Source organism: Parambassis ranga, chromosome 18 (assembly GCF_900634625.1).
Source record: "Parambassis ranga chromosome 18, fParRan2.1, whole genome shotgun sequence".
In the NCBI taxonomy this organism is placed as follows: Eukaryota; Metazoa; Chordata; class Actinopteri; family Ambassidae; genus Parambassis; species Parambassis ranga.
Genome location: NC_041038.1, coordinates 13,322,671 through 13,340,163, shown reverse-complemented (window position 1 = coordinate 13,340,163; position 17,493 = coordinate 13,322,671). Strand labels below are relative to the sequence as shown.

Sequence of the window (17,493 nt, the reverse complement as noted above, 5' to 3'; positions counted from 1 at the left end):
GTCGACCTGTTCAGTTAATGATGTAAACACATCGCTGCACCTCCACATCTGACATTCCTAGATATTTCTGGAGTTCTCAGGTTTCTGTGGTCGTTGTGCGTGTTTCATTGTGTGCAGCTGTCACAGTTGTTTTGTGTGATAATTTCATTGAAGACACTTCAGCGAACGAACAAATGTTGAAATATCTGATCAAATATTGGCTGAATCTGAGTGTGTTCTCTTCACTCAGGCACTTTTCATCTCTGCCTGTTTCTATCTTCCTCTCTCAGCACCGCCTCCTCCTCTTCCTCTCTTTCTTCACATCCCAGCAGAGATGAAGATGATGGAGATGATTTCTGAGTCGTTGGCTTCATGTTGAGGGGATTCCCGGCGGTCGCTCTCCGTGTCTGTGCCTGTCCCCGTGTGGTCCGTCGTCTGCTTCGCCGCCCTGCGGTGACGATAACTTCTTCTATTAGGTCTGCCCGCCTGCGATGAAGATGATGTTTGATATCGCCGTGATGAAACCCGTCTCTCACGCAGGCCCAGTCTGACGTGTCCACAGAGACGCTCAGATGAGTTTTTTTTTTTTACAAGCAGCATCTGGAATGAACTTTTTAGCTCAACAGGCAAATCTACCTGCCGAGAATATTTTTCCTCTGAAATCAATAATTTGAGCCACATTTTTCATATAAACGCATCACGTCAGCTGCGCCCACTTCTCCTGCCTGGGATTAATGTCCTCTGTGAAAAATACATGCAATTAGGAGATTTATGGTGCACTTGTGCCATCACTTATAAACCGGATCAGGTCTGTAAATCCAGAACGTGAGCCCTGCTTTCATTAACACCCCTCATCTCTTTGTATTTTAGTTTTTGTTACTTTAGTAGTAACTTCTTCCTTTCAAGCTCTGAAATCTCTGGATCCCTGTGTATGAAACGGCCACACGATAAAAAACCCTGTAAGCTCGTCTCTGATTGGACGAGGCCTCAGTCAGGTGTTACTGAACTGTTACTTCATCCTTTAGCTGTTTGCTGGTGCAGCAGCTCTCTGTTTTTAAGTGATATTTCGAACAGCTGACACTTAGCTGTACAGATTTTCCTTCCTGTCCCTGACAAACTGCAGCAGGAGTCCTTCCTGGTTTGGAATCACGTCTTTAGATGATTCTTCCTTCTATTTTTAAACAGAAAAGCTGAATATTTCCTGGCAGCACTGTGATAGAGCTGCTCTGTCAAAGCTAAATCTCTCTCGTGCTAATCTCTCCCAGCAGAGTTCTGTGCGGCTCTATCAGTCCTCCACCAGCGCCTCGCTCCCTCCATCAACACGTTGCTTATTCAAGCAGAGGGATCTGCCACGAGTCATTTGTCAAGCTGAGATAGAAGAAACTACAAAGTGAAGTTTCCCTCCATCTTCCATCCAATCACTGAACAGTGTGGCGCTCAGAGATAGGGACTTGACGACTGAGGAACTTAATGAAATAGACCGTCACGGGATGGCTGCACGTTGCCATGACATCAGCCGTCACCAGATCAGAGACCAGGCTTACCGTCGTGGTTGGCGTTGCCCAGCGTCCACGGCTCGTCTGAATCAAAGTGTGTGTCTCCTCCGATGCCGGCGCCGGGAAAGTAGGCGTGGGCGAGGAAACCCCCTTCTCCATCAAATGGAGAGCTGTCACCATGGAAACCAGAGGCGAAAAAGATCATGATGTCAGCCTCCTTGCCCTCGTTCTTGATCTCTGAGTATGGCACCTCCTGAGAGGAAACACAGCATCAGAACCTGACACAACAAAGACCAAAATCGACTGTTGTAACTTTAGTTAAACCTTCCTCTGGATTAATTCATCTTTATGTGCATTTTACATGTGGCCCTGTAAACGTGTGAATGAGCACTGATGATGAAGCTGAATGTCGTCTCTGACCTGGAAGGAGAGCGGCGTGACGGTCTGCCACACATTGAAGGCCTGTCGGATCGCTCGCTGAGTGTCCTTCTCTCCCACTTTAGGGGTGAAGTTAGATATGCTGTGAGTAAAAGAAGACAACAGACTAGTCAGACTACAGCTGGTTAAAACTGAAAAATGTGTATTTTAAATCAAAACATCACAAAACAACACTCCCAGGAATCAAACTCTGGAAAGATCTCCCACAATCCCCCTTTGACCTCCAAATAAAGCCTTTAAATGGGTGGTTAGCCCACAGTTGAAGAAAACAATGATCAGGAGTCAGCACAGATGGAGTTAAAGTTAATATGTGGAAAACATGATGACTCTCACAGAGCTTTACATCGAACTGCATTATTCCTCCACTCCACACTCACACAGCTGTGGTAAAGTACACATGTAGCCACAGCTCCCCAGGCGGAGGCGGCCGGAGACGCTGCCTCTCCGACCGCCGCTGGTTCATTCATACACATTCATACAGCAGCCAGTGTGCTGGAGGCATTGTGGGTAAAGTGCCAGAGGACACGACATCTGGGGAGGAGGGGGTTCGACTGCTGCTCAAATATCAGCATATCACTTTTACCAAAACCAAACAAACTGTCATCAAAGCAGACAGGTCAACAGACAGGCAGCACTTCCTGCCAGGACTCTGATTGGTCCGAACCAAACCAGGCTCAGCAGCAGCTCAGACTGAAGCCCGGCAGCTGAAACGTGTAGAGTAGAACAATGAAGAGGACGCGTGGACGCGTGGACGCTGTGGACAGTGAGAGCGGGACGGAGCTGCTGTGCTGCAGGTGTTTAATGTGCAGGGTGATGCATGTTCAGCTGTGTGAGACGAATGAGGCAAAAGGTCATTGTAGAGTAATGGCAGGAGGGGAGACGTGCTGTGAGAGGAGGAGGCATATCATTACATGTCTCTCTTCAGCGTCAGCGCGCTCTGTGCAAACACTTTCATGAAGCGTCTTTTAAAGCCCTTTTAAACCTTCCGTGTGACTTTCTGACCACGGCGGCAGATACGGGGAGGGAGGAGGCGGCAGAGGACAGATGGGAGAGGGGGGAGGATGGAAGAGAGGAGCGTGGACAAGAGAGCGAGGCGGAACGAGAGCAAAAAGAAAGAGGCGAGATAAGACGGCAAATGAGCGGCTGACTTCATTTCACACAATCTGTCTGTCAGCGGGGGGCAAACGCTTTGTTCCCGAGCAGAGGAATACATCAAGCTAATGAATATGCAGGTTTAAGTCAACGTTCACGCAGGAACTGATGGAAAAAATAACATTATCTACAGCACGCCGTGCATTCAGACCGACAGTGACCAGAACGAGCTGATGTCAGCCATCAAGGGAGGAAGCTGTGAGTGAGCCACAGCGTCAGCCAACAAGGACCAACAAAAAACATCATAAAGACGTGTTCATGCTGGGAAAACACAGGAAGCTGCTCTGTGTGGCTGAGAGGCGTTTCAGTAAAAACATTTTGGTGTCACGTTTGACTTCAGTTCTGTATTTTTAACTCCACTCTGCTGCAGCACATTTAGACCAACACTCCTCCTTTATTGTGTGTTTTTGTTCTTGTATTGTAATTCACTCATTCTGTGAAACATGTTCTGTATTTTTGTGTTAATGTATTAACATACATCTGTTTGGACTCACCACACATCGGCCTGCAGATCCTCATAAAGTGTATTTTAAATCCACCTTTCCTGCCCCAAAGCCCAGTGATTAAAGTGTGTCTGTGTGTGTCTGTGTGTGTGTGTGTGTGTGTGTGTCTGTGTGTGTGTGTGTAAGAGAGAGTGTGTGCCAGGCAGTTGTCTGATTTGAGTAAATGGTGTGTAACGATACGGCGGTGAAGCTGGCCAAATGACCTGTGGCCAAAACACACAGATGGCATACTGACACACACACACACACACACACACACACATCTAACACTTCAGGGTGGTATGCACACACTGCAGTACCCACACACACACACACATTTAAATAACTAAATGTTCTGCAGAGAATCGAGTTAATGGACGAGAACGAGTGAAAATCAGCTGATGACTCCAAACCTTTCCTGCATTATTAAAGATCAGAGTGAACGGACGGATGAACCTGTCACTAGGATTTATCCTCTGGGAACCATGAACCATGGACAGAATGATACATTAACACAAACATCATCTTCATGGTGGTAAAAGAGGGAAGGACCTGTGAGGTCAGGTCAGTGGGGTTCATCCTCTGGGGAACATGAACATGTCTGCTACCTGTCAGTCGGAGCGGCTCAGAATACAAACGTTCCCTTCTTGTTTCTGCTTCAGCTCAGTTTCAGTCAGACCTGCTTTGTTGGCAGGTTTGTGATTGTTGGTCTTTCTGATGCAGGCTTCAGAGGAAACTCTGAGATGCACAGTTGCATAATCCTGCAGCGTCGAGCAGCGGGCGATGATTTGCATCCCTAAAACTCCTCCTGTCTCTTTGTGCTGCTGAGTGTGAACTGATTTAACCAAGCATCCAGCAGAGAACCAGGGTTTGTGTTTTTTGAGTGTTTTTAGGGTCGGAGGGTCGTCCACCATCGATCCACACTGAAGCATCTCCTGCTGCATGGATGCAGCAGATGCAGAGCAGGACGCGTGCTGGTTTCCCTCAGGGGGCTGATAGAAACAGACTACCAGGGCTGCTAATAATGATAACTGATCACTTTCCAGTTAATGAGGCCCTGCTGCACGGAAGAGGCTCTGTGCTCTCCCAGCCCTGTGGACAGGAAGTCACGCCCTGAACTCACACAAGGAGTCGAAGATCTGAACTAAAAGGCTGCAGGTGAACAGAAATACTGCACGTACTGTAACAAAATACACGGGACGGGCTCTTGGTTTGGTGCCTCAGAAAAAAAAATTAAAAATGACTCCAGCTGGAATGTGATGGCTGATAGCAGCTAAAACTTGAGGAGGCTGCCTGAGCAGGCTCGGATACTGTAAAGGGTAACAGGAGAGGACTGTGAGCTCATCTGTGGGTTTTATGTAACGCTGCAGAGTGGGTAGCTGTAATGCAGGAGAGCTGGGATGCCTTCAAAGTCTCGTGGGAGAGGTGTAATTTACATTAGACCTATAAAACTCAGTGGGGTGGTGTGCAGGGGGATAGGAGGGGGAGGAGGAAGAGGAGGAAGAGGGTGAAGATGAGAAATATGTCTGACACAGATCTGCCAGCAGCCAAAGAATGAGTTCAAAACAGTTACATGATAACAGAGTCAAAGGGGGGAATGAAAGGGAGACTATCAGAAGAGGAGAGAAGAGGGGTGGTGGAGATGACAGAAATCTCCATTTATATTAAATATATCTAAAAAAAGAAGCAACAAAAAACACTGCAAAACATCAAAGGAACAAAAAAGCTACAGAGATGACAAAACTGCAAAGAGAAGCTGAAATACAACAGGGAGACGCCACGAAACGACAGAACAACGATGCTACGTGACAACAAGAAGAAGAGAAGCAGAAACTACAGAGAGCTGCAGAAAGACTAGAGATCACCTGTGTAACTACAGCTATGGCCGGCCAATAAAACTGAGTTTCAATGAGAGTGGGAGAAAAAAGCAGAGGATAAAGTGGGCAGAGGGAACACTGGGATGTGTTTGGGGTCCCATGGGACATCTCTAATCTGCATTAGACCCACTTTACATGGCTGAGCTGCAGGCTGGATCAACACACCGAGGACAACACAGGAAGAGAGAGAGACGAGTGGGTGGATATACTGTACCAGATGCATTCATGGGGCTGTGGGACACAACTAATTTAGGTCAGGCCAGGTCCAGCCTGGGACAGTCAGAGAGGGAGGAAGACGAGGAGGAGGAAGAAGAAACCAGGTTCTGTTCCTTAACTAAGAAAATCCCATCACTGTCTGTTACATTAGTGGGACAGTCTGTGGTTAGTTCACTGTCTGTTACATTAGTGGGACAGTCTGTGGTTAGTTCACTGTCTGTTACATTAGTGGGACAGTCTGTGGTTAGTTCACTGTCTGTTACATTAGTGGGACAGTCTGTGGTTAGTTCACTGTCTGTTACATTAGTGGGACAGTCTGTGGTTAGTTCACTGTCTGTTACATTAGTGGGACAGTCTGTGGTTAGTTCACTGTCTGTTACATTAGTGGGACTGTCTATGGGTAGTTCACTGTCTGTTACATTAGTGGGACAGTCTGTGGTTAGTTCACTGTCTGTTACATTAGTGGGACAGTCTGTGGTTAGTTCACTGTCTGTTACATTAGTGGGACAGTCTGTGGTTAGATCACTGTCTATAATAACAGTAGAACAGTCTGTGGTTAGTTCACTGTCTGTTACATTAGTGGGACAGTCTGTGGTTAGTTCACTGTCTGTTACATTAGTGGGACAGTCTGTGGTTAGTTCACTGTCTATAATAACAGTAGGACAGTCTGTGGTTAGTTCATGTCTATAATAACAGTAGGACAGTCTGTGGTTAGTTCACTGTCTGTAATAACAGTAGGACAGTCTGTGGTTAGTTCACTGTCCCCAGTAACAGTAGGACAGTCTGTCACAGGGACATGACATACCTGTAGGTGATCTTTTTGTCCCTCCACTTCTGTCCCGTCAGGGCGTAGCGTTTATTTCTCTGCCGGCGGCTGGTGTGAGGATGATCGGGCACACCGCAGCGAGGTCTCCTCATCCACCTGAACACAACATTTAAATGTCAGCATGTTTGTGAGGACCTGATCACATGACACACACCGCCGCAGTGACTCACTGAATCGTGGTCTCGTCCAGGATTCCCGTCACAGGAATGCCGTAGAAGCGCTGCATGGCGGCCACGGCGGACTGCATGGCCTTCTCCTGTCGGAGGTCTGATGTTCGGACGTCGTGAGGCAGCAGGTAGCCGTAGTTCTTCAGCCATGTCTGAGAGCGAGCAGAGACAAAGAAGGGCCCGTCACTAATCACATGATCAATATGTAGCTCTGACACCACACAGCATGCAGTCATTTCCTGTATCTGTGTCACATGGTCTCCTCCTCTGCCCTCCTTTACCAGCCTAGCAGGGAACTGTTGATTCGCATGGGAGAAGGGATCTCAGACTCGACTGTCACCAAACTAAACGTTGAAGTCAACAAACATCCTCGAAGATTCTGACACCAACACAAACACACAGGAGACACAAACAAACCAACACAAACACACAGGAGACAATTGTTGGTTGGAGACGGTCTCAGCAGCTCCCTCTGATTTGGCATAGCTGTTCCAGCTAACTTATTTATGTGATGCTAAATATAGCTGTTAGCATTAAATATCTAAGGCTCACGACAAATGTACCTAGCATATTTTGGTGATGCTAAATGTAGCCGCTTGTGTTAGCAAACCCCTCATCTTTGCCGAGGCTAAATATAGCCGCTAGCTGGGTGAATCACTAATGTTAGCTCAAAAGTCCTTGACATGTGACTTCAATAATTTAATGACTTTTTAAAGTCACCACCATCTTCCTTCTTCCTGCTGTCATGTTAATGGTATTCATAGTTTTCAGTCAGATGTTTGTTGCTAAAGTGTATAAGTAGCATTTGAAGACACGTTTCCTTCTGTATTAAAGTCATTAATAACTAATTCTGACTCATTTAACAATTTTAAGCAAACAAAACAACCTCAAAGCAACATTCTACTTCCTGTTTACATCCTTCCAGAAACACTGAATTATGGGAAATGTAGTTCAAAGCGCAGATCTGGACTAACAGAAACATAGAGGATGCTAAGAGATTTATTAACATGATGGAGAGACGAGTGGACGATCCAAACATCATTCACACATTCAGAACTGATGAAGAGTCAAAGGTTCCTCTGATGATTTTAACTGTGTCATATTTTTCTCTCTGCAGCTGTCTGCCTCTTTAACGTGACAAAACACAATCTCACAACAGCGCGGCGATGAGGAGGATGAAGAGGAGAAGGAGCAGCAGGGAGAGATGGGAGGAGGGGGAGGTAACAAGGGGGAGGCTGAGCTCGGCTCCACAGCAGGTCATTAATAATTCAGTGTGTAGCAGCCAGTTCGGAAAGCAGCTACGAGCTCATCGTCTGCCATCACAGACGACGGCAGGCTTCAGAACTCAGGGCGGTTCAGGTGTTCATGGAGGGACGGACAAACGGAGAGAAGTTTGTCAAAAACATTATGATTCATGATAAATAATCATGTCTGTGACATCACTCATTTCTGCAGAGCTGTGAGAGGCTCAGACTGTTGCCATGTTAGCAGCCATAGTCCACCTAAACTCCTAATACAGGCAAAGAGGTGGAGCACAAGGGGAGCTGAGGCAGGCGGCAGGAAACTGGCGCTCTGTGTCGGTACCTGCCTGTCACAGCCCATAGTTAAGTTTAAGTCCTAATTAAAAACTAGAGTTATTGCTAAATGACCTCCTTGTGGAGGTTAGTGTTACTACAACACACTTATCAAAACAATTGTTCAGATAAACATGTTTGTTTAGGTTTTTAACATGGAAGACTGTGAGGACTGACTGCCCCTTGTGGCCGGAGGATGAACTGCTAGTTTTAGCATCTTGGCTTCATGTCTCAGCTCCAGAGGTGGCTGCTCGGTTGGTCATGTGATGTTACACTGTACGCTAACAGGCTCCTAAACATCAAACCCAAACTGATTCTGATAGAAAGGTCCAGAACATGCTCCATATTAACTGCAGTCTGTCCACACACACACACACACACACACACACACTCCAATAATGCACTCTCTGCAATGAAGCCTCTTAGGACCTCAAATTGCTTCAGTCAGTATTTTTGTGTGTGAGTCCTCATGCAAGTGCATCCATGTTGTTGTCTTTGTGTGTGTGTGTGTCTGTGTGTGTGTGCCCAGCTGCTGCCGGCTCAGAGGAAGCAGTATGAATTAAATAATTCACCAGCTGCCATTACACAACAATTACTATAGCGCCATCAAATCCAAACCCACGTTCGAGACAATATTTCGGATAAAAGATTTGAGGCAAATGTAAAACACAAAGTCACGCATTGTTTTTTGCAAATCGGAGGTTTTGTTTGTCAGAAATGTGTCTTGTTTTTCATTCCTCCCAAAACAGAGCAGGAGAGCGACACGTGGCAGGAGAGCTTTCATTACATATTGTAAATCTGTCCTGATGATTCACCGCTCTGAATCTGAGCCTCAGAAACAAACAGCTGACCGCTGAGGACTAAAAATAAAGAAAAAGTCAAACAGGAATTTAAATTTATGGAGCCTGAAGCATCTGTGGTGATTTACAGAGGTCGCTCTGAGCCGACTCACCCGTCACTCGGCTCGATGATACGATGATCCCACTGAAGACCAGGTGAAGCCTGCAGAGGTCTGCTTATAAGAGGTGATTAAATTATGAATAATATGTGAGGGAGACGAGGGCTGGAAGGAGTCCTGGTTGGTGCTGAGAGAGCCTGACCTCAGAGACTCTGGTCTCAGCCTGACCAGCACAAAATTCAAACATACAAGATGCTGTGAAGCATCTTTATCCATGAGCACCATGGAACCACATGAGCAAACCTTATCATTGATGGCCTCCCTGCAAAGTTCGCACTGTATAAACATCTCATTAGAAACAGCAAACTCACAAATCCATACAAAGAAAAACGCATGACAAACTAATAATAAGAGTGAAGGGCCGCACAGTGCACGGCCACAGGCTGAATCCACTTGAGTTGCCACGAGGAGGACCAGGTTGGCGTGTCACTGGCCCCACCTGAACACCCCTGAACACCTTCTGTGGGCGCCACTGGCTTTGGAGCAGATCATGATGATTCAGATGACAGCTGTGTGTGTTTGATGATCTTCACAGCTTGCTGTGGAAGAAGTAGTCTGTCCTGACCTCATTCCCACCTGACCTCTGACCTCAGACTTCACAGCTCTGAATGTTCTGAGTATATTTGGTTTACTGTCATTTATAACAAAGACAGAAACGCTTCCTGTGAGCAGAATGAACTGACATCTCTCTGCACTCACACACTTGCAGCAGGAACCAGCCTGTCCCTTTGCATCTGTGTCCACCTGCCTGTCTGTCCACCCGATTGGCTGCGTCCCTGCCCGTCTCAGCGCCTGATTGGCCGCCCCTCCCCGAAGCCTGGACCTGTGCGTCAGCCTGCCAGTGTGTCTCCTCCGTCTGTCTGCTGCGATAAAAATAGACCTCATCTCCCCCTGATAAACTATTTACCGTCTCAGCTGGAGTGCAGCGGGTGCAACTGGCAGCCACTTCCCGTCCAAGCGCCGCGCCCGGCACAATAAGTGGAACGTTTAACATCCCAAGCACTTCCTCTGTGAAAACACCTCCGTTTACTCACACCTACTAGAACCAGCAAGAGCAGACAGTCAGGCAATTACCTCTCAGTTATCATCAGTTATCTATGAACTGTTGAGCCTAACAAGCTGGAAATATTGATTCACTTGGCAACAATGAATCTAAAAACATTCAGTTTTCATATAAGATGAAATGCTCACATTTACAAACATCACTCAAAATGTACATGAATCAATAACACAGATTATAAATCAGACGACCTATTAATCAATAGAAGCCCACGATAAATGAAAAGCGGCGGAATCATTAGACTTTGAGCGTAACATCGCAACTTCCCCATTGTGGGACTAATCAAGGTATTCTTAATCTTAATCTTATTATACAGAAATCCTCCAAAAATAAAGAGTTCACACACGACTCATCGTTATCAAATCATGATCTCCATTCACCCCTGTGTGTTTTTGTCAGTTTTTAGGTGTGCTGGGTTTCTCTACTTTGTAACAGTGTGCAGCGTTTTCTGTACCCACTGAAACACAACCAGCTCCCAGTCTGGACCAGAACTAGGAGCGTCTCTCGTGAGAGTCCCAGCACGAGTAGAGCTAGCAGCCATTGATTTAGCTGTATAGCCAATCATCTCAGCTTTCTAACAGGGTAGGCGCTGTGAACCACTCATTGCTATTTTAACACATGCGCACATTCGTCTGACAGTAAACACACTTTAGATCAATGAAGAGCAGCAGAGCAATGAACACACACACACGCTCTTTCACAAACACACACACAGGGCCAATGTTGCAACATTCTGCACTCCTGAGCAGCCAGCAGGAAGCCATGATGGAGTCACATGTGAGCAGCAGTCACATGACCCACACTCAGAGAGTACCTGAGTACAAACTGGTTTGTAGAGGCTGTACAATGTAAACAGTTAAAAGTCTTTTATCACCCCTACAGAACCTCACATTAAGTAGGTTTTTAATCAGATAAGTGCCGACTCTGCGTGCGGTCTTCCTGTTCTGACAAACATCTCGTCCAATAAAAAGACTCCACAGCACAAATGAAAAGTCACACAGAGCGCGCTCCGAGCGGCCAGTGATTAATGAACGCCATCAGTGTTGGCTGTTGCATCGTGAGATGTCTGCCGCTGTGATATTTGGAAAATAAAAAGGATTGTGCCTCGCTGAGTCGAAGAGGATTCCCTCATCGGAGCAGGACGAGGGCCGAAGACAATGTTTGTAATGAAATTTGTTCCCATCGTCTCTGCGCTCCGTCTCTTCAACACGATCAGACGAGCGAGACGCAGCAGGAGGAGACAATCCCGACATGATCAGATAAATCATCTGCTGTAGACGCAGCGAGCCTCAGCAAAAATCAAGAGGCGCACAAAACAGTGTGAGACGCACAATCTCTACAGAGGAAAGCACCAGTTACACAACTAACAACCACCATCTTTACCAGGTCATGATGCAAAGAGACGCAAAACAACCACAACAAGATGCAAAACCTCCAAGAAGAGACAACAGAGAGACAACAACCACCACAAAGAGACAACAGAGACACAACAACCACCACAAAGAGACAACAGAGACACAACAACCACCACAAAGAGACAACAGAGACACAACAACCACCACAAAGAGACAACAGAGACACAACAACCTCCACAAAGAGACAACAGAGAGACAACAACCACCACAAAGAGACAACAGAGAGACAACAACCACCACAAAGAGACAACAGAGACACAACAACCACCACAAAGAGACAACAGAGAGACAACAACCTCCACAAAGAGACAACAGAGAGACAACAACCTCCACAAAGAGACAACAGAGACACAACAACCACCACAAAGAGACAACAGAGACACAACAACCTCCACAAAGAGACAACAGAGAGACAACAACCACCACAAAGAGACAACAGAGAGACAACAACCACCACAAAGAGACAACAGAGAGACAACAACCACCACAAAGAGACAACAGAGACACAACAACCACCACAAAGAGACAACAGAGAGACAACAACCACCACAAAGAGACAACAGAGACACAACAACCACCACAAAGAGACAACAGAGACACAACAACCACCACAAAGAGACAACAGAGACACAACAACCTCCACAAAGAGACAACAGAGACACAACAACCACCACAAAGAGACAACAGAGAGACAACAACCACCACAAAGAGACAACAGAGACACAACAACCACCACAAAGAGACAACAGAGACAACAACCACCACAAAGAGACAACAGAGACACAACAACCACCACAAAGAGACAACAGAGACACAACAACCACCACAAAGAGACAACAGAGAGACAACAACCACCACAAAGAGACAACAGAGACACAACAACCATCACAAAGAGACAACAGAGACAACAACCACCACAAAGAGACAACAGAGACACAACAACCACCACAAAGAGACAACAGAGACACAACAACCACCACAAAGAGACAACCACCACAAAGAGACAACAGAGACACAACAACCATCACAAAGAGACAACAGAGACAACAACCACCACAAAGAGACAACAGAGACACAACAACCACCACAAAGAGACAACAGAGACACAACAACCACCACAAAGAGACAACAGAGAGACAACAACCACCACAAAGAGACAACAACCACCACAAAGAGACAACAGAGACAACAACCTCCACAAAGAGACAACAGAGAGACAACAACCTCCACAAAGAGACAACAGAGAGACAACAACCTCCACAAAGAGACAACAGAGAGACAACAACCTCCACAAAGAGACAACAGAGAGACAACAACCACCACAAAGAGACAACAACCACCACAAAGAGACAACAGAGACAACAACCACCACAAAGAGACAACAGAGACAACAACCTCCACAAAGAGACAACAGAGAGACAACAACCTCCACAAAGAGACAACAGAGAGACAACAACCACCACAAAGAGACAACAGAGAGACAACAACCTCCACAAAGAGACAACAGAGAGACAACAACCACCACAAAGAGACAACAACCACCACAAAGAGACAACAGAGACAAACAACCACCACAAAGAGACAACAGAGAGACAACAGAGACAACAACCACCACAAAGAGACAACAGAGAGACAACAACCACCACAAAGAGACAACAGAGAGACAACAGAGACAACCACCACAAAGAGACAACAGAGAGACAACAACCACCACAAAGAGACAACAGAGACAACAACCACCACAAAGAGACAACAGAGAGACAACAACCACCACAAAGAGACAACAGAGAGACAACAACCACCACAAAGAGACAACAGAGAGACAACAACCACCACAAAGAGACAACAGAGAGACAACAACCACCACAAAGAGACAACAGAGAGACAACAACCATCACAAAGAGACAACAGAGAGACAACAACCACCACAAAGAGACAACAGAGAGACAACAACCACCACAAAGAGACAACAGAGAGACAACAACCACCACAAAGAGACAACAGAGAGACAACAACCACCACAAAGAGACAACAGAGAGACAACAACCACCACAAAGAGACAACAGAGAGACAACAACCATCACAAAGAGACAACAGAGAGACAACAACCACCACAAAGAGACAACAGAGAGACAACAACCACCACAAAGAGACAACAGAGACACAACAACCACCACAAAGAGACAACAGAGAGACAACAGAGAGACAACAACCACCACAAAGAGACAACAGAGAGACAACAACCACCACAAAGAGACAACAGAGAGACAACAAAGAGACAACAGAGAGACAACAACCACAAAGAGACAACAGAGAGACAACAACCTCCACAAAGAGACAACAGAGAGACAACAACCACCACAAAGAGACAACAACCACCACAAAGAGACAACAGAGACAACAACCACCACAAAGAGACAACAGAGAGACAACAACCTCCACAAAGAGACAACAGAGAGACAACAACCTCCACAAAGAGACAGAGAGACACAACAACAACCACAAAGAGACAACAGAGACAACAACCTCCACAAAGAGACAGAGAGACACAACAACAACCACAAAGAGACAGAGAGACACAACAACAACCACAAAGAGACAACAGAGACAACAGAGACAACAACCTCCACAAAGAGACAACAGAGACAACAACCTCCACAAAGAGACACAAAATGATCACATAAATGTGCTATATGGGCTCAAAAAGTCACAAAAGACACGCAAACATCCACATACTGCAAGCTTTTGCTGGTTGTTGGAGGCTGTCTGTGTGTTTTGTGCATCTGGTTCGGTCAGAATCTAAACATTTAGTGAGTCTGAGTGAAAGTGACTGACACAAACATGCCTTGTTGTAGTATTTTTGTTTATCAGTACAAAGACACGCACACACAGACACACTGTGCGCTCCTCAGCGCCTCCATCCATGCAGCTCCACACAAACAGTTGAGCACCGTCAGAGAAGCGTTTGTCAGAAATGTTCAGGAAAAGCTTCGCTCACATCCTCAGTCACACACGCCTGCTGTGACTGTTTCTCAAGTGCGAGCGCCGCTCGGGGGTTTCTGAAGAGACTGTAGGAGCCTGAAGGCCGGCTGTGTTTCTGCAGCAGCAGGAGGGAGAGGAGAGCTTCACCACAACGCAGACACACTTTGATTCTCCAAAAACGAAAACACAACTTCAATCAAGAACACTTAAAGATCAACACATCTTCTTAAGATCGACACATCTTCTTATGATCGACACATCTTCTTAAGATCAATACATCTTATGATCGACACATCTTCTTATGATCGACACATCTTCTTATGATCGACACATCTTCTTATGATAGACAGCTGCTGAGAACGGGTGCTGCCAGCAGGGAGGCCTGGTACCGGGCAGGGACCACTGGATGCCTTGGCATAAACAACACACAAAACAACTACAGATAAAGAATCCAGGAAAACACAAAAGACAGCCACACAAAGACACAAAACGACCAGAGAATACACACAATATTAACCACAAATAGTTACAGCAACCTCAACACAAAACAACACCAAGGACACAAAGCAAAAATATAACATCCAAGGTTGCAAAGTAACAACATCAGAGAGCCACAACAAGCACCAAAACAACCACAACATGTTGTGCGACAGCATTGTGTGGGAGCTCTGACTGATGAGCTGAAAGCAGCACAAACACAGCAGAGGTTAAAGGTTCAGCTCCCGGTGGGGCAACCCCAGGTTCAGATGCACGCCACCGCCATGCCACGAGGCACTCTGGATAAAAGAGTCTGCCGAGCGGCGTGTTGTCGCTGTCGGGTGAAGATCTGCCGACGCACAACTATCAAACTTCTCACAAACCCGAAATAACAACTCTGCTTTTAGTTTGTGTCTGAGTGACGTCTGAACGTTCAACACCATCTGAGTCTGTTCAGCCAAAAGGAAAAGCATCTGCAGGCGCTCAGCTCGCATGTAAACAGCACACACAGACACACACATACAGACACACACAGACACACACACACACACAGGTGTAACATGAAACCCTGGTGAAGAAGCCCAGGTGGGGCTGATGGTCTCAGCTATGACCTCATGTCTGTGGTGTCATGTAACACTTGCACCTCATCCACACACACAGACACACACACAGACACACACACAGACCGGTCAATTGCTGCCAGGATATTGATGATTGTCTGAAAAAATAATACTTTTATTAAAACTATAAACCTCCTGTAACCATGGCAACAGGCCAGCAGACACAGAGCACCAAACGTTCTTTAGAACTTTAAATGTTAACAAGAGTATTTACCAAAAACTGCAATGAAACCATGAACCACCAGGTGCACCTCACTGCTGCTGTTTGATAACTGTGGTCACTTATCTATGACCAGCATTGATTTACATGCAGCTGATTAATAACCAGCTAATGCAGCGCTCAGAAACACACCAAAGGTTTATGGACACCATGTACGTGCAGTCTGCTAGACCTGCAGCTGGATTATTGATTGATTGTGCATGATTAAACAATCAATATATTCATGTAGACATTTTGAAGAAATGATCTTCAGATCTTGGCACCTGACCTCCTGACCTCCTCACACTTCATCACACTTTGATCCAGAATCTCCACGAAGAGGAGCAGGCGGTGCCACAACAACATGCAGCGACAACTGAACCTCAGAGTCCAGGTTTCTGCACAGGTCTCTGCTCAGAGAGAACCAGAGGCACTGATGCATATTATGAATTTACATCATAGTGGTTTGAAAAGCTCGTCAATTATTGAACAGAGTGAGCTGATTGAGTTCAGCTAACCGCTCCTGCTTCCAACTGTCCAAACAGAACAATACGCTCATCAGAAGCACAGCGGCTCTTATTTACAGCTGCACTGAGAGAGTGTGTGTGTGTGTGTGTGAGTGTGTGTGTGTGTGAGTGTGTGTGTGTGTGAAGCAGACAATAGCTGAAGAAGAGGGAGGTGAAAAAAAGATGAACAACAAAGAAGACAAAGCAGCCTGTCAATCAGAAGGTTAACATGTTAGCTGTGCGCTTCACTCTGCTGCCAGCGGTGTTGAGCTCACACCCACCTGCACAGTGAGTGCGTAGCTCTGCAGGCTCATTCAGCCCATCTCTCAGGTGTACTGTGGTGCTTACAACTCTCCAGGGACCGGCCTCTCCTTCAGAGCTCCAGTCCTCCAGGGAGCAAGGAAGAAAAAGCTCAAACCAGATCTCAGAGGAAACTGACTTTATCAGCCGTCACCTCCTCCATCATCACCGCCACAACAACACAGACGCTTCATCAAGCGTCATCACTGAGGAACATTTTCATCACCAGCCAGAGACATTTTGACTTATTGTGGCAGGTGACAATGTAACAGTAGATAGTGACGTCATTGACAGTTCATTAGCAAACAAGCTAGCATCACTGATGATGATAGATGTTCAATACTTGAGGCATTACCAATCATCAAAGAGCCCAGATGAATGCTGCGCCGACATTGCTAATGTTAACATTCTTAGGCAAGCTAAGTTTAGCCAGCTAACACAACAGTGCTGTGCAACAGTAAACAATGGCACTGAATACACACTGCAGTTCACTTCCTGGCCACAGGTGGCACTGTTAGTGAGGTGCTCCTTTAAAGCCTTGCCACTGTCTGCTTGCTCGGCAGTTCAGGCTCTGAGCTCCTGTAGAGCACCCAGAGACACTTCTGCTAAAAAGGTGCTGTATTAATAAAATGGAACTGAACTGATCGTGTCACATGACCTATGAGCCTCATACTTAATCACCCGATCAAAGATCCATCGGTCAGCTCACAGAACAATCACTGCTCAGGTTAAATGATCCACACAAACAGGTGATTCAGCAAATATTCCA

General features: G+C 46.2%; 1 protein-coding gene across 2 annotated transcripts in view; it reads right to left on the bottom strand.

Annotated features, from left to right (window-relative positions):
• mmp24 (matrix metallopeptidase 24) overlaps positions 1–17,493 on the bottom strand; it is a 32,775-nt gene that overhangs the window by 12,449 nt on the left and 2,833 nt on the right. Inside the window, exons 1-5 of one of the 2 annotated variants that reach the window (XM_028429523.1) lie at positions 6,915–7,090; positions 6,637–6,785; positions 6,446–6,562; positions 1,896–1,995; positions 1,524–1,728 (exon numbers count right to left, since the gene is read on the bottom strand). In XM_028429523.1, coding sequence (XP_028285324.1) covers positions 1,524–1,728; positions 1,896–1,995; positions 6,446–6,562; positions 6,637–6,713 — 499 coding nt within the window. In that variant the 5' untranslated portion in view covers positions 6,714–6,785; positions 6,915–7,090. Of the gene's footprint in view, positions 1–1,523; positions 1,729–1,895; positions 1,996–6,445; positions 6,563–6,636; positions 6,786–6,914; positions 7,091–17,493 lie in introns of those variants that run through there. The other variant, XM_028429522.1, reaches the window with a different exon arrangement.